Raw genomic sequence first — 23,798 nt, forward strand, 5'->3', positions numbered from 1 at the left:
AGCTTGGTCCTCACCACTGGTGCTGCAGTCTAGTCTCTGCTTCTGTGCTGGGAGAAGAGGTATACCCAGATGATCGGACTTATCAAAGTGTGCCTGTGGGATGGCACAGTAAGTGTTCTCAGTGGTTGTGTAATAGTGGTCAAGTGTGTTGGCTCCTCTGGTTCCACAGGTGATATGCTGGTGCTAGTTCGTCAGAGGATTCTTCAAACTAGCCTGGTTGAAATCTCCCACAATGATAGGGAAGGCATCAGCGTGAGCTGTTTCGTGCATGCTGATTACAGAGCATAGCTCCTCAATTCTCTGCCTGACATTGGCCTGAAATGTAACATGCACTGCTATCAGGATGCTGACAGAAAACTCCCACATCACATAAAAAGAACATTTGACCACCAAATGTTCCAGGTCGGGTAAACAGAATGGAGATAGAACTGCCACGTTTATTCACCACATTGAGTTAATTATAAAGCATACTCCACCTCCTCTGCCTTTAAAAACTGAGCTGTCCTGTCTTTACAGTGAATCGAGCAATGGTGCTGCATTCAAAATGGCAGGGAATAGCCATATTTTTGTGATTATTAAATAAAGTGAACAGAAGTCAGTGATGTGCCTTCATGCAGGAAGTGCAGTTGTTTGATACCATGAAACGTCCCATGTTCTGGTATTGCAGTCTCCAGCCCCTCTCCTTGTCACAGATTATGGGCAAAGTTAGCACAATTACCATTGATTATCAGTCCCTAGTTGCTATAGAATCATACAGCATAGATACAGCTCACAATTCCCATGCCAACCAGTGGTTGAGGCAGGTACAATGCAACATGTAAAAGGCATTTGGATAGGTACACAAAGGGCAAGGGCTTGGAGGGTGATAGGCTGATACACGGACCAGCTGAGCTGAAGGACCTGCTTCCGTGTTGTGTTACTCTATGACATCATCATTTCCCCTTCTCTCCAAATCTCACCTTTCCAACATTTGGTCACAAACTTCTACACAATATGGCTGGTCAAGTTGACTGTATGGTCAGTTGTTACCTCAGCAAGTTGACAGTGGGAAAATTTGGAGACTGTAACATCAAAGGGTTTAGTCCATCACTGCAAAGTCCAGCACATTGCAGTGGTGCTAGATTTACCTATAGTGCAGTCAGATGCATGGGCAACATGGTGGCATGAATGCTTCATAGTTCCAGTAGCCTAGGTTCAATCCTGACCTCAGGTATAGTGTTTGCACATCATTCCCACCAGTATCCCAAAGATATACTGGTTGGTTTAGAGGCTACATCTGACTACCCATTGGTGTGGATCAATGTCAAAACAATGGAGAGATGGTTAGGAGAGATTAAATTGAACGGATATGAGGAGATCAATGGATCAAATGGATTGCTCCCCAAGAGCTGGCATGAATCTGATGGGCTGACTGGCCTGTGTTATTACAAGATAGCACATTTTCTTTCCGCAACCAAAAATGAAGGGCCTATGACCTGAAATGTTAGTTCTTCTTCTCTTCCCAAAGATGCCACTGAACATCTCCAGCTTTGCATTTACAATTGGTGAAATTATTTCACCAGACTTGTTTTCTGTAGTGATAACTGTTTATATAAATTTAAACCAAACTTAGCAGCAGTAGCAAATCTTTAATCACAAGGGGGCCAATCAAGCTTGAACTGGTTCTCAGAATTGGTGTGCAGAAGCCACTCAGTCCATCAAAGCTGTGCTTGAAACAATCCAAGTCATCATATTTCCTTCCCACACACTGTCCTTATCCCCAGCACTACACTTACTCCTCAAGGTTAAATACAGTTCCTTTGTGACCTGGCTGGGTGCTGCCTAGAATAGACAGTTCACAGAGACTGGGTAAACTGGATTTGCATTCCTTGGGGCAGAGAGGCTAAGGGTGGGATCTGAATGAGGTATATAAAATATTAACTGCTACGAGGCACAGATGTTTATAAGCTGAAAGCTTAGTATCAGGGGTCACGGGGCCTGTTTCCATGATGTACGACTGTGACTCTAGAACTGGGAGATCAGTTTCACTTCACAAGATGCTTGAACATTTTAACCCAAATGAATTGAAGCACATTTGCTGTGTAGAGCAATGATTAGAATTTGCTTAACCGATATACAAACTCATGCCACACAGGATAATTAACCAACTCAGTGTCTCAGCCTTTTCCAATAAGCTCCTCAGAATGAAGTTCCCTCCTTCCTTGTCCCTTTTACATCTGCAGGAATACTCATATTTTCCCCCTCCTGTCAGACAACAACCCTAGGTGACTCAAAATAGTGCAGTCTAACATTTAAAGTAATCCGATGTTCTCTGCAGGCAGATCTTAAGAACAAATAATTCCTTGAAAAGAAAATGACCACTTACATCAGCAGAGAAACTTCAAGCTTGCCTGCAGTGATTCAAAGCCAGGTGCAAGAAGTGAAGGACAACATTCAAAATCACTACACAAACCATAACCCTATAAAAAGAGTCCTGGGGCTGAAGGACAGAACAAAAGAAAAAACTTCTGAAATGCAATCTCTGTCATTCATTCACTGACTTAAACTGCAGCAGATCTACAGAAAGCAGCCAAGCAGACCAGTGCCCCCTCATGTTTGCATAATGCTCAAGGCTAAACAGGCTCTTTGGACTACTAGTCCATCCGAACTATTATCCTGCCTCGTCCCATTGATCCGCACAAGGACCATAACTCTCCCATCCATGTACTTACCCGATCTCCTTTTAAATGGTGCAATCAAAATCACAACCACCACTTCCACTGGCAGCTCATTTCACACTCACATCCCCTCAGGTGTCTCTCAAACATCTCACCTTTCACCCCTAAACCAACACCTCTAGTTCTAGTCTCATTCAACATCAGTGGAAGCCTTTTTCCATTTACCCTCCTGTACGCCTCATGATTTTGTATACTTTACCAAATCTCCCCTCATCCTCCTACCCTCCAGGGGAATACAGCCATAACCTACTCAATCTTTCCCTATAACTCAGGTCTTCCAAGTCCAAACAACATCCTTGTTAATTTTCTCTGCATCTTTCAATCTTATTTGTATCATTCCTACAGGAGGGTGACTGGAATGACACACTATACTCCAAATCCGGCCTCACCAATGCCTTATAAAACTTCAACATCCCAACTTCTATACCTAATCTTCTGATCTGTTATGACCAATGTGCCAAAAGCTCTCTTTACAACCCTATCTACCTGTGACACCAATTTCAAGGAATTATGGATCTGCATTCCCAGATTTCTTTGTCGTACTGCTCTCCTCAATGCCTACAACTCACTGTGTATGTTCTACCCTGGTTTGTCCTCCCAAAGTGCAACAACTCACACTTGTCTGCATTAAATTCTGTCATTTTTTTCAGCTCATTTTTCCAGCTTGTCCAGATGATACTGCAAGCTTCGATAGCCATCCCCCACCACCCCTTGTCCACTACACTCCCAATCTTGATGTCATCTGCAAATCCGCTGACCCAGTTTATCACATCATCCAGATAATTGATATAGATGACAAACAGCCGAGCACCAACCCCTGCCACACACCACTGGTTACAGGCCACCAGTCAGAGAGGTTGTGGGTGATGCGGTAAGGCAAAGGTTAAAGACAACATCCAGGTGAGGATGACCGTGGTGGTGTATTGTCAAACCCAGATAAGCAAGACCCCTGAAGTAAGACATTTGGAGCCAACCTTGCCCCTTGCAGACAGATAAGGATAAGCAGGGCTGACTGTGCTGAGGGAGGTCTCCGTAATTCTGAATTTTTCAGAAAGGTCTTACTAAAACATAGCCTCGCTTTACACAACAGGGGGTGCTGGACACAAAACAGAAATAATGGAAGGATATGAAATGCACCCAACAACTAAAGGACAATTGCTTTACTAACTTTGAAATATCATCAGCTGTCTGTTTGAAGTTTCGATCAACTTTTATCACACTACTGTGAATGGTGACTGATCTTGCAAGTAAGGAATTCAAATATATAGAACTTACCAAATGGTTACTATCCACAAGTGATAAAAATAGCAAGTTTCTGTTCTGATTTCAGAACAGTGTGGGATACAGGGGCCATGCTGTTCTCCTTGTACACAAGTAAAATGGGCAGTGGGTGAGTTGCAAGAGTGGCTATGTTCTGGGCCTAGTTACTTTGTCAGTGACAACAAGGGAATCATCTACCACCACTCTCTGGATTCTCCTGCTAAGGCAAATATTTGAATAATCTGCTCTCCACTCAAAAACTTTCTTTAAAAAAATAAAGACACAGTATCTCAAAGGTATTTAAGTGGTATCCAATCCCAGGAGCAAACTACCTTTACTACAGGTTCTCCATGCAATTAGCCTCATTTTTATTTTATTTATTTATTTGTGTTTTTTTTTAAAAACAGAACTGCACATCTCCACTGATACATACACACACAAGGAATCACTGTATTTCACCCGGTTGTTCTTCTGAATCTTGGAGGCATGCAAGAAAGAACAACACCAGAAACTCTGGCCTACAGATTCTTAAAATCCCCAAAGTGTCTTTACCAATCTGTTTAAAGACTTAGAATAGCAAAAAATAATATTTCTATAGCAAGCCTCATGGCTCTGATGTCAGTCAGAAGATTAACAAATAAAGCTGCAAGCTCTGCAGCTGACATACACCAGAAATATGGAAGATTTAATAATCAGGAGCCAGGATGTCCCATTTATCATCACCATAGGGATCCACTAAGATTCATGAGCCACACGCGGTTGTGTCTGTAAGTTGCTCATTTTACAGCTCCCTATTGCTGGGAAAAGTGTGTTTTTTTCATTAGAAACTGTTGCTATGGCGATTTATCTGTTGTTGTCCCTCAAACGAAACTAATCAGATCCAGAGCTCAGGAGGCTGCAACTTCCCTGGGGTTGGATTCATGTTGGAAATCATAGGGGAAAAACTCTCCATGAACAAACTGAAGAGTTCTACAGAATCAAACTGGATTCTTGGGAATGGACATGATCTAGATCCAAAGGAGTACCCGTATTGTTATAGTTCCATGTCTACTCCTAAGAAAATGCTGCAGGAAGTTTGGAAAGTGTTCCTACTATTTGTACTATGTTTATTTTCTGCTTAAGGAAACACAGGGATATCTAATTTCTTGTTCACTTAATGGCAGGAACACTGGTGTATATCTGTTCTCAAGTAACAAAAGGAAAAATCAGGTGAAAACCTGAGGAAGAACAGCTTCCATGCTTCAAATTCCCTTGACCTTCAACCAAGTCTCTCAAGACTCACTGTCACACTTTTAAAATGGCCAGAGTGCACTAGATCCCTCATACTGCAAAGTTCTAAATGAGAGATCAACAGGCCTGTAGGCTCTCAGGTGACAGTCTATACAACATTATACACTTTGAATGAAATAACAACATTCAGATCTGGAATAACAGCCTGAGATTCACCCATCCTGGTACTTGACTAATTAGTTGCAATTAATGTCTTTCCTCACCTGCTGCCACAATGTCTTCAGCGTCCTTGCGCAGTTAAGTTCTTTTAAAAATAGGTTTCAGCACATTCAGAAAAACCATCACTTGATAGGATCTCATCTGTCGTTTACAGTATCATCTATTTTACCTTATTAACTGTGGATAGCTTCTGAGATGTAACCTCATTTGTAACACCTTTAAGGAACAAAATTAATACATTTACTTTATATTAATACTTTTTATAGAAAAGTGAAGGTGCTTGGTGTGAGGTGAAATTTGTCCTGAGCTTCAAACTGTGATTTCACAGAGCTGCAATAAATTCCATCCCATTGAATAAACAAGGGAGTGAAAAGTTACTGGGGATAGGTGGGGATTGAGGTAACAGATCAGCAATGATTTTACTGAATGAATGAGCAGGATTGAGTGGCTAATTCCTTCTCCAACATTTGTATTAATGCCATTCCAGTAAATTCCATATGTACCAAAGATATAGGAGTAGAAGTAACCATTTGGCTTATCAATTCTACTTTGCCATTCATAGGTAATTTTTTCCCAATCCCATTCTCTCTTTCTTCCTGTAAATTTTAATCCCCTTACTAAGAATCTGTCAATCTCAGCCTTAAGTACACCCAAAGACATAACCTCCACAGCCCCGTGGCAAGCTCTTACACAGATTCATCACCCTCTAACTGAAGAAATTCATCCTCATATCAGTTCTAAAGGAGTGCTCTTTTACTCCGAATCTGTGCACTCGGATCCAAGACTCTCCTACTAATGGAGAGTCTCCATATTCGTTCTATTCAGGCCAACATATTTCATTTGTCCCCACCTCTAACCCCACAAGCTTCTGCATCCAACACATTCTCCACAACTTCTGTCATATCCAATGACATCTCACCACCAGGCACATTTTTCCCTACACCCTCCCACCTCTGCATTACATAGGGTACATTCTTTTTGTTACTCACTTATTCACTCAATCCTCCCCACAGATCTCCCTCCTGACACTTACCCAGCAACCATGACAACCTGCCCCTGCAAGTCCTCCCTCACCACCTTTCACTTCTCAGCCTGTGAGATCATTCCCGTTCATCCCATCTCCCCCATCCACCTTCCCCCTCAACTGGTCTCAACTATCACCTGCAGCTTGTATTGTGACCCTTCCTTCTCTTCTTGGTCTGGCGTCTGCCCACTTCCTTTCTAGTCCTGATTAAAGGTCTCAGCCCAAAATGTAGACTGTTTATTTCCCTCTTTAGCTGCTGCCTGACTTGCAGAATTCCTCCTGCATTTTATGTTTCAGTCTTGGTTTTCCAACAATTGTAAGTGTCTCCATTTCCACTCCCACCTCTTCCTCCAGCCTGATTCCATCTGCCTTCTTTCTGACTTTTTCAACCATTGGTCACCGAACTCCATGCCTCCCAATTCCCTAACTGGTTGCACTGGCCCATCAATCTTCACCCATCCGCAGTCCCCTAATCACATATTGATTTCTGTCTCACCACTCCACTTTTCCTCTATGCTAGCTGCCTTCCCTCTCCACACTCAGTTCTGATGCAGTTTTTTGACCTGAAACATTGACAATTTCGTCCACCTCCCTCCTCACTCCCACCCACTGGTGTTACTTGACCCACTGAGTTCCTCCTGTCAACAGCAACTTTGCCTAGCATTGCTGGACTTTCAAATTGATTGCAACTTAAATCACCATTGCGATATGTGCATACAATCAGCATATCTCATGCACAGATTTGCATCTCAACATTGCATTGAGTCTAACCCTACAACCATTTGCTGATCAATCCTAATACAGCGGCTTACTCCCTCTTGATAGAGACAAGCAAACAAAAAGTAGAACAGTCCTGAGAGGGCTTACCCTAGGGAATTCTCATTCCAAAGCAATGACGTGTGTCCAATCAAAGGGACCATTGGGCAGACGCAACAACATCACAATTAGACACTCATTGCAGTAACCCAATTAAGTTACTGAGTCATCAACCAAGGTTAATCATTGGGAGCTGCAACAGAACAAAGTAACTGAGGAGATCAAAATGAACTGACTGCATTGTTCCTCAAAACGCAAATCCCAGTGCTCAAGATTTCCTCTCGGGAGGTCAAATGCTAAAAAAAATGTGCAGCCTTGTGTGTGAGTACCTTTCCCCTGGAGGTCGTAGCCCTGCAAGAACGAATTAATTGGACACAGAAAATGCAGGGAATGGGGTTCAGTCAGGCAAATGAGGCTGTTAGACTAGGCCAATGATTAACTTATTCAGCACCACACAAATGATGTGCAAATAAAGCAACAATCCCTGACTCTATTTCCCTAAAAATGTTTGAAACCTGCAAAGCAAAGCAGAAAACAATCTCCATTTTAAATACTTTTGATTTAGACCATAAGACATATTGCAGAATTAGGCCATTCAGCCCATCGAGTCTGCTCTACTATTCCATCATGGCTGATTTATTCTCCTTCTCAACTCCATTATCTGCCTTCTCCCTGTAGCCTTTGCCACCCAGACTAATCAAGAACCTCTTACTTTTTCTTTGTTGCATTTCTTGTGATTTTGCTTCAGGCAGACTGGTTCTATGACCTTCGTCAACACACAACAAAGTGCTAAATTGAATTGAACTGAACATTCCAGACTGTTTCAATTAATTTGTGGTTCATGATTTACTTTGCGTTTTTCACTCTTATTCTTTTTTACAGATTGCATGATTTGCTCTTTTGTTGTGTGGTGAGTGTTGATGTTTTCTTTGAATGGGTTCCATGGTGTTTTGTTGTTCCACGGCTGTCTGTGGGAAGACAAACTTCAGGTTTGTATATTGCATATGTACTTTGATAATGAATGTACTTTCAATCTTTGCACCTATTAACCTCCACTTTAAATACAGTGGATTCCAGTTATTTGGGAAACATCAGCACTAACATTTTGGCCCAATCAAGCAGCTGTCCCAGTTACTTGAAGTTTCAAGGAAATAGTTTTAAAAGACAATCTGAGTAAAAAAAAAATTAGGTATTTAAATGAAATACAAAACAAATTAGAACACTACTACTAGTACTACGGTTCTATGAAGCTGTATTAGTTCCTAATAGTTATCGATGGAGGAATTCATCCAGTTCTTTTGATTAACCGTAAATAAACAAAATTAGCGCAGACACATTGTGCAGTTAACGGGCTGCCTTCATACAATGCTATCGACAATTGTGTCTTCCAAGTCTTTATTTTCATTGTTACATTCAAGACTATTGTTGATACTTAAAAATTTTGTAGTTCCTAGCTTGCTGAAGTAGTGAAATTGTTTCATTTTCACTCCTGGCCATTCTGGCATCTCCAAGCCTGAATGCTTGAAACCACATGGAACAAAACAATTCTGAGTTGTCTTATTGCTTATTTCCCGTCAACTGTCAATGATAAAAATCACTGATTTTTGAACAGAAACACACACAACTTATGCTGTAAGAACTGCTCTCTTTAAGCAGATTGAAGCATCTAACGGTCACAGAGTGCGGGTGACTGATGCTAGTTAGAACCTGTTTGGCAACTGTCTCCTGCCCAATTGAGTGGCATAATGTCCCAAATAAATGAAGGGAAGCCCAGCTATTTTTTTGATTTAGATTAGTGTTTGTTCTTTAAGAGTTGCCCCATATAAACAGCTGCCCTGATCACACCAAAGGCCCAAATAACTGCAATTCATTGTATACTCAGTGATCTTGCCTCCACAGCCATCCAAGGCAATGAATTCCACAGATTCACCACAATCTGGCTAAAGAAATCTCTCCTCATCTCTGTTCTAAACGGATGCCACTCTAATCTGAGGCTGTGCTCTCTGGTCCTAAACTTTCAATATTCAATAGACCTCCGGTAAGATGGTGGCACACTCAGAAGCAGTGACTCCTACTGGGCCAATCAAAGGTGTTTTTGTCTTTTTTAAAACTTATTTTATGATTGCAACACCCTGCTGGTCATTAAGAAGTTACAGGTACAGCAGGTCTACCCCGTTAGCAAGTTGCACGTTAGTGGAGAAACTGAAGGAGCTGGACTTAGTGTGATTGTGCTGCCACCTGACCACAGAGGCATCAGACAAGTTGGTATGCAAAGGCAGCATGCAGTCTAACAGCAAATGATAATCTTAGTCACCTTTCCTGTCATTGCAAGACTCTGTTGGACGTTGTTAATGTGGAATGCTGCAAGTCCAATTCATTGATTTATTGGCAGATGGAAGGGGTGGCCAGCAGGGGAGCTGTGTGGCCTTGGTCATAGTGAGGACTGGGCCTCAAGCTGTTGTGTCACCTGCTTACAGCCACCCAGGAAAGAGATGTTGCAGTCAGCGCGGCATCCTAGCTGGAGTCAGTGCTGTCCCCCAGCATTTGCTTGGTAGGAGACATGCAATATTGTGTTTGAATGCAGACTGCTGCAACATTCATGGGTTTTAAGATTCTCATTAAATTTGTGCAAATACACTTGTGCATGTGACAATGAACTTGACTTGGCCAATCAGATGTCATTGTATGGGAGTTCTCATTTATAAATCAATTGCTGTATAGGGAAATCTTTAAGTAGTCTTCGGAAAGAGGAAAAGAGGCTCATCTCGACACAGGTCATCCCCAGGATACATTTACCCAGTTTCATAACCTGAGCAGTTCACAGATAAGAAATGTGGCTGTGTGCAGAGCTCCCAGGTGACAGATGATGCCTGTAGCCCCACAGCTGCCAGCGAATGCATCCCACTGCAGGAAAGGCAGAGAAGCTGGAGGTTGTTAATGTTGTGCATGGAAATGGACACTTTGCCTGCTCAACACTTCCAAGGATATGGATGGGAAATTAAAAGAAAGAACAATCTGTATGCCTCTCCCCTTCTCTCGATATTCTGTTTCTCTATGCATTTCCAATCCCCTCTAGCAGATCAGCCGTTAGACAATATCTATACAATCATGCTACTTCTCCCTATGAGACCGACATCAACAATACCTGCTTAGGTGGAAGTTAAAGAGCACAAGCCAACATTTCAAAGAATAATACAGTGACATGGCGTCCTGGTATTTAGTACTGCTGCTTCCTAGTTCTACAAACCCGGGTTCAATCCTGACCTTGGGTGCTAGGTGGAATTTGCAAGTTCTCCCTATGATCATAGGGCTTTCCTCCCACATTTCAAAGACAGTAGAGTAATTAGCAACTGCAAGTTACCCCTTGAGGTAGAAAACAAACTTCACAACATATGCCGGTGATATTAAACCTGATTCTGAAGAGTCGATTGCAGAGGATAGGGACAGGCAAAGGGAATGAGACTGATGAGATGACTCTTTGGAGACCACATTGATGCAATGAGCTGAATAATTTCTATCTTTGTTGTAGTGCATAGATAGCAACAGGAACACTGTCCCTGCATCATACTCACTACTGTATCATTACCACTTTGCAGGATCAGAAACATTTGCAAAACTGCCCTTCTGCACAACCAAAATTAACAGCAATGATAACTCCACCGAAGGACTTTATAGTGAATAAGCCACTTCATCCAGAAATTTTGAAACGATGCAATAAAATGGAAGTTGCCTTTTCTTTTCTGCAATGAAATCAAACTCATTGCCCCACCTTCATTATTCCGAGGATGATGAGGGAAAGCAAGGAATCTGGAATTTAGCAATAAAATGGTAGTGGTGCTTCAGAAGTTAGATTGCTCACCCAATACCTTTGGCAAGTGCTCAGGCACTCCTGAAACTGGGCCCAAAGCATCTGCTTCACATTGGCTGCATACGAGTAGTAAAATTCTACTTTTTGTTTCCTGAACACAAGCCTGTGGGAATGCCTTCTCACCGACTGCTCATTTCACAAGGCCCACATTACGGGATCGGCTTCAGGCAGACTCATATGCGATTCACTTCCCACAATGGAAGAGTTTTGAGATACGCACTGTTCAGTGGGATTTGCAGTGAGTATGGAGTAAAAGATTCAAGCCTAAATTTAGCATGATGGGGCAAAAGCACTTGTTCAAAATGAGCATTCTCACCTCCAGTTAAGTGAAGATGGGAAGCATTAATATTCAACTCATTAAACAAGTCTTTGCAAGATATCTCTGGCTCATTTCCAATGCATGTAATTCTCCTCAAACACTGAGGGTTAGACAGAGAAACATAGCCTAGTTCAATCCCATTGGCCCGTTGAATCCATGCTGACCATCAATCATCCATTTAACTAAACCTACATTCCCAAATCCCCAGATTCTACATCTCACCAACACACTTGGGGCATTTTACAGTACCAAACTGACCCACCAACCTGTACATCTCTGGGATGTAAGATGAAACTCTCAAGAGACCAGAACTTCTGGAGGAAACAAGATGTCAAAGGAAGAACATGCCCACTCAAGAGTAGCTCCCAAGGTCAGAGATCAACTTGTATCTGTGGCACTGGGTGGCAATAGCTCTATCACTACGAGACCCACAATGCACACCTACATCCATGTTATCCAGGCCTTTCAATATTTGATGGGCTTCAATGCGAGTTCCACCCTGCTAACACCCGCCCCCCCCGGCTCTTTCTCCTGAACGTTAGCGAGTACTGACCCAGCGAGCACTGGCCAGAGCCATCATACCCTCCTCATACATCAACACTTTCATTCCCAGTAGAGAGATGGGAACCGGAGCAACAGAACTGAGGATGGGCTGCCGGTAGACAGGCAGATGCAGTGTGTAGGGAGTCTGAGGGAGGATAGGCAAATGATCGAGCAAAATTGTAGTTGGTGGGATGAGTTAAAGTGTCGTAGGGGGCCAAAAATCAAAAAGTGTGATGAACACAAGCCTGAAGGCATTATATTTGAATGCACACAGTATACAAAGTAAGATAAATGATCTTGTAGCGCAGTTAGAGACTGGCAGGTAAGATGCAGTGGGCATCTGAGTCCTGGTAGAAAGATCATAGTTAGGAGTTTAACATCCAAGGATACACGCTGTATGAAAAGGGCAGGCAGGAGGGGTGGGGTGGCTCTATTGGTAAAAAATGAAATCAAATCCACAGAAAAAGGTGACAATGGATCAGAAGATGTAGAGTCTTTTTGGGTAGAGCAAGGGTAAAAAGACCTGATAGGAGTTATATGCAGGCCTCCGAACAGTAGCCTGGATGTGGTCCACAGATTAAGATGGGAGATAGAAAAGACACATAAAAAGGGTAATGTTGCTATAATCATGGGGTATTTCAACATGCAGGTAGATGGTTTTTAGAGCAGCTTGTGGTTGAGTCTAATAGGGTAACAGCAATTCTGGATTGGATGACCCAGATTTGATTAGGAAGCTTAAGGTGAAGGAACCCTGAGGAGGCAGTAATCATAATAGAATTCACCCTGCAGTTTGAGGAGAAACTAAAATCAGATGCATCAGTATTACAGTGGAGTTAAGGGAATTACAGAGGCATGAGAGGGGATTTGGCCAAAGTTGATTAGAAGGGGGCACTAGTGGGATGACAGCAGAACAGCAATGTTTAGTGTTTCTGGGAGATATTCAGAAGGCACAGGATAGATACACACCAAACATTAAGCATTGTAAAGGGAGGATGCGGCAACTGGGACTGACAAGAGAAGTCAAAGACAGCACAAAAGCAAAAGAGGGCATATAATACAGCAAGAACTAGTGGGTAAGTAGAAGACTGGAAAGTTTTTAAAAACCAATAGAAAGTAATTTAAAAAGGTCATGAAGAGATAAAAGTAAGATAGCCAATCATATAAAAGAGAATAAAAAAGTTTTTTTTGGATTAAAGAATAAAAGAAAGATGAGAATGGATATTGGACTGCTGGAAAATGACACTGGAGAAGTTGTAATAGGGGACAAAGAAATGATGAAAGGATTTAATGTGCATTTTGCATCAGTCTTCACTGGGGAAGACAATAAGAGAATGGCATAAATGCAAGTGCCAGGGGACAGAAGTGAATGACTTTGCTATTACTGAGGAGAAGGTTCTTGGGAAGCTGAAAAGCCTGAAGGTAGATAAGTCACCTGGACCAGATGGACTACACCCCAGGGTTCTGAATGAGGTAGCTGAAGAGATTGTGGAGGCATTCTTGAAAGATGATTACTAATAACTAGATCCTGGAATGGCTCCTGAAGACTGGAAAATTCCAAATGTCACTCCACTCTTCAAGAAAGAGGAAGGCAGAAGAAAGGAAGTTGTAGGCCAGCTAGCCTGACTTCAGTGGCTGGAAAAGATGTTGGAGTTTATTATTAAGGATGAGGTTTCAGAGTTCTTGGAGGCACATTATGAAATACGACAAATTCAATATTGTTTTCTAAAGGGGAAATCTTGCCTGACAAATCTGTTAGAATTCTTTGAGGAAGTAACAGACAGGATAGACAAAGGACAGTCAGTGGATGTTGTGCACTCAGATTTTCAGAACACCTTTGACAAGCTGCCGCACATAAGGCTGCTGAGTAAAGTAAGAGCCCATGATATTACAGGAATTAATATAGAATGGATAGAAGATTGCTTAACTGCCAGGAGGCAAAGAGTGGAAATAAAGGGGACCTTTTCTGGTTGGCTACCAGTGACCAGTGGTGTGCCACAGGTATCGGTGTTTGCAGTTCTTTTCACATTGTATGTCAATGATTTGGATAAAGTAATTGAAGGCTTTGTGGCCCGGTTTGTGGACAATACGAAAACAGGCGCAAGGGCAAGTATTGTTGAGGAAGCAGAGTGTCTGCAAAAGGACTTAGACAGAATCAGAATCACTTTATTGCCAGTACGTGAAGCACAGCAAAACTGATTGAGAATTGGTGCCAAGTACAAAACACAAGACAATACCATAACAAACAACACAACAGCAACTAACAACTTATCAGACAATAGTGCAAACAGCCATGAGCAATCAGTAGTTAGCAGAACGGTCCCATCTGCAAACATTAATAATCAAACTTAAATAAATGCGAACATATGAACAGTCTTTTAACATCAGTAGCAGACAGCCAATGATCTTCTCCAATGAGTGGGCCACTCGCTCCAACCTGGACTTGGAGAGGGAGGAAGCAGCAGGAAACCAATGGAGATAGAGGTGGTTACAGCGCTCTCAATGATGGCTGAGAAAAAAAATCATCAGGATGTTAAGCTTCCTAAGCTAGCAGAGGAAGAACAATTGCTGCTGGGCTTTCCTGGTGATGAGTGTGTCATGTTGTCTCACTTCAATATTGGTAATGGTAGTCCCTGGGAATTTGCATGGCCCAACACTCCAGACACAACCTGACCATTAATTTCGGGGGGGGAGAGAGAATTCTCATTTCCACTGTCTCAATAACATTAAGCTCCAAGTTGCTACGAACACACCATGCTGCAAGACAGTCTACATCTCCTTGATAGCAGGTCACATCATTATTAGAGACGAGACCAAATACAGATCTGTTACCAGCAAACTTTAGGGTTTTAACAGACAGCTGAATAAACAAAGAAGTGGCAGATGGAATACCTCGTGTAATGTAGGGAAGTGCATGGTGATGCATTTTGGCAGAAGGAAAAAAGGCATGGACTATTTTATAAATGGAGATTAGTTTATAAATGGGGAGCTGCAGAGGGACTTGTGCCGGATTCCCTAAAGGTTAATTTGTGCATTGCATCAGTAGTACTGAAGGCAAATACAATGTTAACATTCATTATGAAAGTACTAAGGATACAAAAGCAAGGATGTAATGCTGAGACTTTATAAGACATTGGTCACACCGCACTTGAAGTATTGTAAGCAGTTTTAGGCCACTTATCTAAGAAAGGATGCACTGATATTGGAGTGGGTCCAGAAGAGGTTTACAAGAAGGATCCCAGGAATGAAAGTGTTTACCTGTTTGGAGCATTTGGTAGCTCCGAGCCTGTACTCGCTGGAGTTTGGAAAAATGCGGGAGATCTCATTGAGACCTATTGAAGGTCTGGATAGAGTGGATGTGGAGATGGTATTTCCTAAAGTGGGCGAGTCTAAGACTAGAGGGCACAGTCTCAGAATTGAGGGATGCCCATCTAGAACACAGATGAGAAAATATTTATTTAACCAGAGGGTGGTGAATCTGTGGAATTCTTTGCTACAAGTGGTTGAGTAGGCCAAAATATTGGGTACAAGTAAGATGCAGGTTGATAGGTTCTTGATTAATCAGGGTGTTAAAGGTTATGCAGAGAAGGCAGGAGAATAGGGTTGAAAGGGATAATAAATTCCCCATGATAGACTGGCGGAGCAGACTTGATGCGCTGAATGGCCTAGTTCTGCTCCGAGGCCTTATGGTCTCAGCCAATTTGCTGCTTGTGTCATTTAACACATCAATAAAATACACAAACACATACGTCTTTGTGGTAAATGCTTGTTGAAGCAACAGAACAGTCTAGATCGCTTCACAAAATGTCATGGCATTGCTTACATCCAGCCAAGGTGCTGACTCAGTTTGTTGGCTATTCAAAAGTACCATATGTCCTCATGTCTCAAAGTTCAATGCTCAAATTAAATCTATCAAAATACATGTCACCATATACTACACTGAGATTCATTTTCTGGTAGGCATTCACAGTAAATACAACAATCAATAAAAAAAACTGCACACAAAGATGAAAAAACAACAAATCTAAAAGGCAATTTGGGCAAATACAAAAAAGAAAGAAAGTGCAAAAATAAATAAATTAGTATTGAAAACATGAGTCGTAGGGTTCTTGAAAGTGAGTCCACAGATTATGGCATCAGTTCAGTGTTGAGGTGAATGAAGTTATCCATGCTGGTTTGGGAACCTGATAGTTGAGAGGTACAACTGTTCCCGAACCTGGTGGTGTGGGACTTGAGGCTGCTCTATCTCATTCCTGATGGCAGTAGCAAGAAGAGAGCATGGCCTAGGTGGTAATGATTCTGAATGACAGATAATGCTTTCCTGTGACAGTGCTCCTTGTAGATGCAACGATGGTGGCCAGTTTGCCTTAATGGGCATTTAATGGACTTAAATGTCTATTAATTTCTGACTTTAAAGGTCATTCAGGGAAGGGCTTGCTCCCTAAAATTATGTTAAGGAAAAGTGATAGTTGATAACTTTGTTGAAAACTATTTTTGTGCTGCAAGTTCGATATTATCTCAATGTCTATGAAGGATTTAGTTCAGTCCCCATCACCAACCATACACACCCACAATACATTTTCCCCATAAAAAGCACCACCAATGGAAAATATCACAAATGTCAGGCTCCTTGCTCAAACTTGTAATGCGAATCACAAATGAGTTCCTTCCTGTGCCTCACTCCAAAGAATCAAATTATACTGCCGAATGGAGAACCAAAGTTTGAAATTATGTGGAATTTTTGGTTTAAGAAATAAGCACATTATATGTACATACAATTTAGCAACAGGAACTGGCCACTTTGCCTCTCAAGCCTCCACCCCCTTTTAAAAGTTAAACTCCTCACTTCCATGTTCTGCCAGTAACGTTCAGCCCCCTGTACATCAAACCCAAGTACCCAAGGTGAATAAATCCTCAGGGTCTGACTGAGTACGTCCTCGAACTTTGTCAAAAACAAGAGAGAAAGTTGGGGGGATATTTTCTTCATTGGTAGGCACTGATGAAGTTCCTGAAGACTGGAAGATGGCTAACGGTGTTCCATAGTTTAAGAATAGCAAGGAAAAGCCAAGGAAGAAGCATAAGCCAGTCACAGCCTGACATTAGTGTGGAAGTTACTGAAGAGAATTCTGGGGGACCAGATACCAACATTTGGATAGCAAGAGTCTGATTAGAAGGACCTCAGCAAGGCTTTGTACATGGAAAGTGATGCTTGACAAACCTTTTTACTGATTTTTTTTGAAGAGGAAACCAAAGAAGTAGATAAGAACAGGTAAATGGTTGTCATCCACTGAACTTTAGTAAGGTCTTTGACCAGGTCCCTTAAGATCAGGAAAGCAATGGAATCGGGATAGAGCTACTTAGGTGAACTCAAAGTTAGCTCAGAAGTGAAATGCAGTGGTTGAAGTTTTGTTTCTAGGAATGGAAGCCAGTGGTGTGCTGCAGGGGTGGACCCTTGTTATTCGTTAATTATATAAAATACTTGGATGCCAATACACCAGGTTTGATCAGCAAGTTTGCAGATAAGAAATTAAGAGGTGTTTTTAATAGTAAGCTGGTTATTGTAGATAACAAGGGAATCCTGATCATTTAGGAAACGGGGCTGAGAAGTGCTAAATACCTTTCAATACATTCAAGTGTCATATAATGCACACTGGCCTTCATCAGTAAAGGCATTGAGTTTAGAAGTTGGGACATTATGTTGCAGTTGTTAAATTCGTTAGCGAAGCACACTTGGAGTACTAGGTACAGTTTTGTTCATAGTGTTATAAGAAGGATGTGGTTAAATTGGAAAGAATACAGAAACAATTTGCAAGGATGCTACCAGGACTGAGTTAGCAAGAGGTTGTCTTTATAGCTTGGAACAAGGGAGAATGAGAAGCAAACTTAGAAATTTTAAGATTATGAGATAGTGGATGGTAACAGTCTTTTCCTTAAGAGTGATGGGGGAGGGGCTAGGTAGCATAGGTTTAAGGTGAGAGACCAAAGATTTAAAAGGCAACTCCACCCCCACCGCAGAGGATGGTAAATATATGGAATAAGTTGTTGAGGCAGGTACAATAGTATCATGTGAGAAGCACTTGGATAGCCACATGGAGGGACATAATTTAGAGGGATATGGGCACAACACAGGAAATTGGGACTAGCGGAGTGGGTACAATCATTGGCTGATGGGCCTGTATCTATGTTATATTGCTCCATGACTCTTTGTAACCTCTGCCACAAACACTTTCAAGGAATTTGCTTTTGCCACGTAAAGGTCAATGCTCTGGAACCTACAATATATTTATTTGATGGGCTTGTCACAAGAGCATCCACCCTCCAAGTGCTCATCAGGTAGCAGGAGCTCAAATATAGTTCAAAGAGCACGATCCAAGTAACTCATTGGATCAGAGACCCACTTTAGATGGAGGTAATTTGTAGAACAATCTGGGCCAGATTATCCTGGTGTTAACAGTTCCACATGACATTTACCCATGCAAGCATACACACATTTCCAGATTTGCAAAGGTCCTCAATGGGGCACCTAACCACTGAACTCCTCAAAAAAGTGTTTGAATACCAAAAATATTTATGCTTCTTGAAACCTTTAACAGGTGGCTAAGTCAAGGGCACAGCTTAGCCAGCTGTCAACCATTTTTTAAACAACATTTTTGCATTGGATTTGTTCTGACCCCTGCCTTATGAAGCCATATTCAGAAAGTTGTGTTATGCAAGTATTCATCACCAGGGAGCCAAGCACCAAAGCAATCTACCATTCAAAGATCTACCGAAGGTACGCATGAACAAACCTGGTGACTGAGAATAAAGCCTGTTTTATTTTCAACATTGCCAGGAAATTCTGGCTCACCACTTTATTCATCAAGTGCAATTCAAACAGAAACAGGCCACAATTTTCAATAAGCCTGTGCAATTTTTTGCTTTTCACACTAAATATCACACAAGTTAAACATTTTGGTTTTCTAAGGAATTCCGAAGAAAAACAAACTTATTTAGTGCATAAAACATTAAACTGAAAATCACTTGTGTACAGCACTTTTCATACAAGTTCAGAATCAACACAAAGTGCTTCCCAGCCAATGAATTACTTCATCAAGGGTTATCACAGGGCAATACAAAAAGGTTATTAGTTGGTTTATATTGACGTGGTGGGCCAAAAACCCTATTTCCATATCGCAAGATTCCCTGAACCCCAGGATGATTTAATTAGGCCCAAACTGCCACCCGGTTCTTCTTTTTCATCTCATGATAGAAATCCATGACATAATGCCCCAATCTCAGGTTAAATGAGTTTTCTGAAAAAATCCTAAATGGATTTATCAGCATAGGAATATGAGAGCATGGCTAGAAAACTGAAATTGCTACCAATATTTTATGGAAGCCTGATAAGGGTATGGGAACAAAAGAAAGTGGAAAATGACACCAATAGGACAACTCATGATATACTTTGTAAGTTCTTTCATACCTTACTTGGCAATTACACTAAGTTATACATCCTTCTTTCCTTAGATTAAATTCATCTTTGTTTTGCATATTTTTTAATATCAAAGCTCTACTTTAAGGCAAACACAAGACAGTATTGTGTAGGAACAGGCCTTGCACTGCATGATGTCTGTGCCAAACATGATGTCAAGTTAAACTAGATCCCTTCCGTCTGGATGTGAGCCATATCCCTATATCCCTGTTTATTCACGTGCCGGTCTAAAATCCGCTTACATGCCACTATAGCATGTGTTTCACTGTGATCCCTGACAGCCCATTCCAAACATCTACAACTCAGTCAATAAAAAAAGCCCTGCACATCCCTTTTAAGCTATCCCCCTCTCACCTTAAACTTTTCTGATAAAGGGAGCACTCCGTCCATTTTCAACAGCATTCTCAAAAACTGTGTGCAAGCAGCCAGCTCCCCTTACCCACCCTGTGCAGATCCACTCTTTTGGGAAGTCCCCAGAAGCACTGGACCAGCAGCAGGCACCACAGGGGAGCACAGGTCTTTTTCCAACCCATCACCTAACAGGCACAAATTTTAAAGCACGGCCACAGTGGAGCTCATACTTCTCACCATTTATAAATGAGCTGTTAACAAGCAGCAGCCCCACTCATTGTGCAGATACTCTTCTGCAGCTGCTGCAGATTTGGGGATGTATTTACGCCTCCTGTCGCACTGCAGGAGCTCAATTAGTGACACATCTTTGTGAAAAATAGTCTTTCAGTTTTCCTAATATTGAGATCTAACAGTACCAACAGAGCCCATTTTCAGAAACAATGGAAGTAACCACCTCACAGACTGCAACCTGAGGGAGATGCCAGTGGCTGGAAATTCATTAGTTGATGGTAGCACATTGTCGTGCCTTTGCATTGCTTGCAACTGACATAGATGACAGTGTACTAACTCAGCTATGTAGTCACTTAGTGTTACCACAAGAGATTGATGCCTAGGCAAGGCTTTCTCTTTATACCATTTGTCTGCCCATCAATATTAAAACCATTCTTTAGGCTTTCGCTCAATCAATTCACTTTTGAGTCAGTTTCCTCCAAATGATGATTAATATCTGTCTCCCAATGATCCCTCAGTTCCAGTTAGAACGACACTGATGACAAGCAAAATGGGAAAAAGAACACATCAGAGCAATCTACTAGATGTCAGACTTGGCTAACGTTTTCTGCCTCCTTCTCCCGGAGTAAAAATTCCCAAAGGCAAAAAACACCTTAGCTAGCTTCAGCAAATAAAAAGGAACACTCCTGCTCAGCTCCTGAAGTTAACCAAGGAATTTTTCCAAGTCGTAGTCATTGAGTCAAAAGGTTGAAAGGATCACTTCCAGATCCCACTCCCACCCAAAAATACTCACACTTTTCAGAAGATTCTTCCACTAAAACTACATCACCCGCTACAGCAAGGGTTTCTAACCAGAGGTCCACGAACCCTTTGCTTAATGCTATTGGTCTATAACATAGAAAAGGTTGGGAACCCCTGCTCTAAAGGTTTTTTAAAATGGCATACTTGGGCTAGCATTGATTAGAGGATCCTTCATATTCTCAATGGTGAAGAGGAAGTTCTCTTTTCATCCTGTGTTATCTTTCCCATTTAAAGCTTGGACCAACCTCCCTTTACCAGTACCTAGAGTGAGATTTAAACCTGCTCTGGGACTGAGCTTTCATTTTCTATCTTCCATACTCTTCAAAATACTCTAATATTGCTCACATCTCAGATCCTTCAGGCTCTCAGTCTAATGTACATCATTTGTTCTGCAATCTCCAAGACCAGGACATCCTTTGAGTGGTGTCGTGACCTATGTTGCATACAATATTTGGACAGAGAGAAGGAAGATGTGAGCCTTGTACACAGAGCTCTCAACTCTGTTTATTCTTGATCTGCAGTTATTTAGAAGAATGCAAAAACAGGAGGAATTCTGCTCCGCTCAATCCCAAATTTGGAGTCCACTCAGTCAATTAAGACTCAATAGTCAGCTTTTACAAGACTAATTTTGACATATCCATTGCAAAGAGATAAAACTAAATTGGTGGTGGGAAGTTGTAGATTTAAAACTTGACTGACAAGAGAAAGAAAACATTCACATATGAAACAGTTCCTTGATACACATTGTGCTTTGTTGAAGTGTGTTGTTTAAACTTCCTTTGGACGCATTGAATAGGCAGTACAGAAAAGCAAATTGCTGCAAGTAAAAGGCAGCTTAAAAGGGATGTGTTTTTAAATATGAATGAGGAGGCTGCTTGACTCACTTATCATGGTGGTTCCACCTGCCAGGGCGGCCTTTGTTCCTTGAATGAAATCATCCACAGTGGTGGTCCCCTTGTAAGGCATCTGAAAGTGGGTGTGCACATCGATTCCCCCAGGAATAACCATCTTGCCGTTAGCCTCAATGATTTTCACTCCTCCAGGGACAATCAGATTGTCACCTATTTGCCTAATGAGAAAAAGAAAGCTTGGCTTTATTATGATTTAAATCCTTTTATTAAAAAAGATGAAGTGGAATCTACTGAGATAGATTTCTAATATATTTCATAACAGCAGTGGCAGCAACACAAAGAAGAAATATTCCTACCCTATTACGTTTTCAATAAACTGCATAATTTAAAGCATTTTTAAAATGTGATCAGTTGTTTGAGGTAATCATAAGTTAACTACCAAGTTACGGTCCTCCATTAGCTAAAGGCCTCTTTGATTATATGTATCCACGTTAGTTCCTCCAGCCTTCTCATGCTGGGAACCAAGATGGCTCTTCAGATGAAAGGTCATCAACCTGATTGTTAATCTGATTTCTTACTGTGGATGCTGCCTGACCTGCTGAGTACCCTCAGCAGTTCCTACTTTTGTGTTACTTCTCCAGTTCTCTTCCTGCCTATAAATAATTAAATGCATTTTAATCCTATTTACTCCTGTCCATTTTTACTCCTCCCAAAGGTATCAACCCATCAGTCACTTCCCAGCAGCCTGCTGATGGCTGATAATGCAGCTGGAACTTGAATGCTGGCCACCCATTAAATGGGAAATCACAGTGAACTCCAATTCCGTTGTTTTTGGGATGCTCCCACTACTACTTCTCTATCAGGATAATAATTAAGAACAGGAAATTTGGACATTTGCCTTTTCTTAACTAAGACACATTAGATCTTTACCCCAAGTCAGGCTAAATTCCTCTAAGCTGTGCACAGCAGTATTAAAGGCTCTTGTAATCCTTTCACAAACAAGAGAAAATCTGCAGATGCTGGAAATCTAAACACATACAAAATGCTGGAGGAACTTCGCAGCCCAGGCAGCAGCTATAGAAAAAAGTACAGTCGACATTTTGGGCCAACCCTTCCGCAGGATTCCTTTTCCTTTCCAATTTTTCCAAGGAGTGCTGTCTCCCACATGGTGAAAATGTTGTCCACAGGCTGATTTAGACAGTAGCAGTTGATGTGACTGATGGAAAGTGAATGGGGAGGGCAAAAGAGGAAATATACAGAAGCAACATAATGGAACAAAAGCAAAAAATGCTGACATCTAAGCTGATTACGTAGGAAATACATAAAGCACACCAACATCTTGAGTAACTCCTCAAGAAAAGGTAGAGCTGAAATATTAGTGGTGGTTTTCTTTCCACAGATCCTGCCTGACCTGCTGAGCTGCTGTTTTAATTATTTCCAACAAAGTAAAAGAGTGCAATGCTGTCCCCACTCAACTCTCACACATGCAGGTCTCCATCAGGACAGCTCTGATCTCCTCGCCTCTCCTCTATGCCCAAGGGACACTTAACTGCTAGCTGACTGCTGTACCTCTGTTTCATATCAAACAATGTACTAACAAACTGAACAACCAGCAGAACACCCAACACTTATATACAATGCCCCTATGCTCTGATCTTCAAAGCCAGCCATCAGATGCAACTGGAGAGCTCTGCCTACAGACCACCATCACTTTTTAAAATTTTATTTTCATTTGTTCAAATACAGCATAGAATAGGCTCTTCCAGCCCTTTGAGCCACATGGCCTAGCAATTCCCCCGATTTAATCCGAGTCTAATCACAGGATAATTTTCAATGATCAATTAAGCTACCAACCAGTAGGTCTTTGGACGCCGGGAGGAGACCCACGCGGTCACGGGGAGAACATGCGTACTCGGTATAGGCAGCAGCAGGAATTGAACCTGGGTCGCCTGTACTGTAAAGCATTGTGCCAACCACTACGCCACCGTGTGGCACTGGTCCATCCAATGGTTACCATGCAACGAGCCAGGATCAACAGCTCTCCTCTGCCACATACAAAGACATTCAGAAAGAATGCTGCTCACCAATGGGAAAAGAAGG

General features: G+C 41.7%; 1 protein-coding gene across 3 annotated transcripts in view; it reads right to left on the reverse strand.

The window, feature by feature from the left end:
• The window catches only part of LOC140200358 (dihydropyrimidinase-related protein 3-like), a 225,229-nt gene that overhangs the window by 106,475 nt on the left and 94,956 nt on the right, over positions 1–23,798 (reverse strand). For all 3 annotated transcript variants that reach the window (XM_072263576.1, XM_072263577.1, XM_072263579.1), the window contains exon 3: positions 21,732–21,916. In XM_072263576.1, coding sequence (XP_072119677.1) covers positions 21,732–21,916 — 185 coding nt within the window. The remainder of the gene's footprint in view (positions 1–21,731; positions 21,917–23,798) is intronic.

This window comes from Mobula birostris, chromosome 7 (assembly GCF_030028105.1).
Source record: "Mobula birostris isolate sMobBir1 chromosome 7, sMobBir1.hap1, whole genome shotgun sequence".
Taxonomy (NCBI): domain Eukaryota; kingdom Metazoa; phylum Chordata; class Chondrichthyes; order Myliobatiformes; family Myliobatidae; genus Mobula; species Mobula birostris.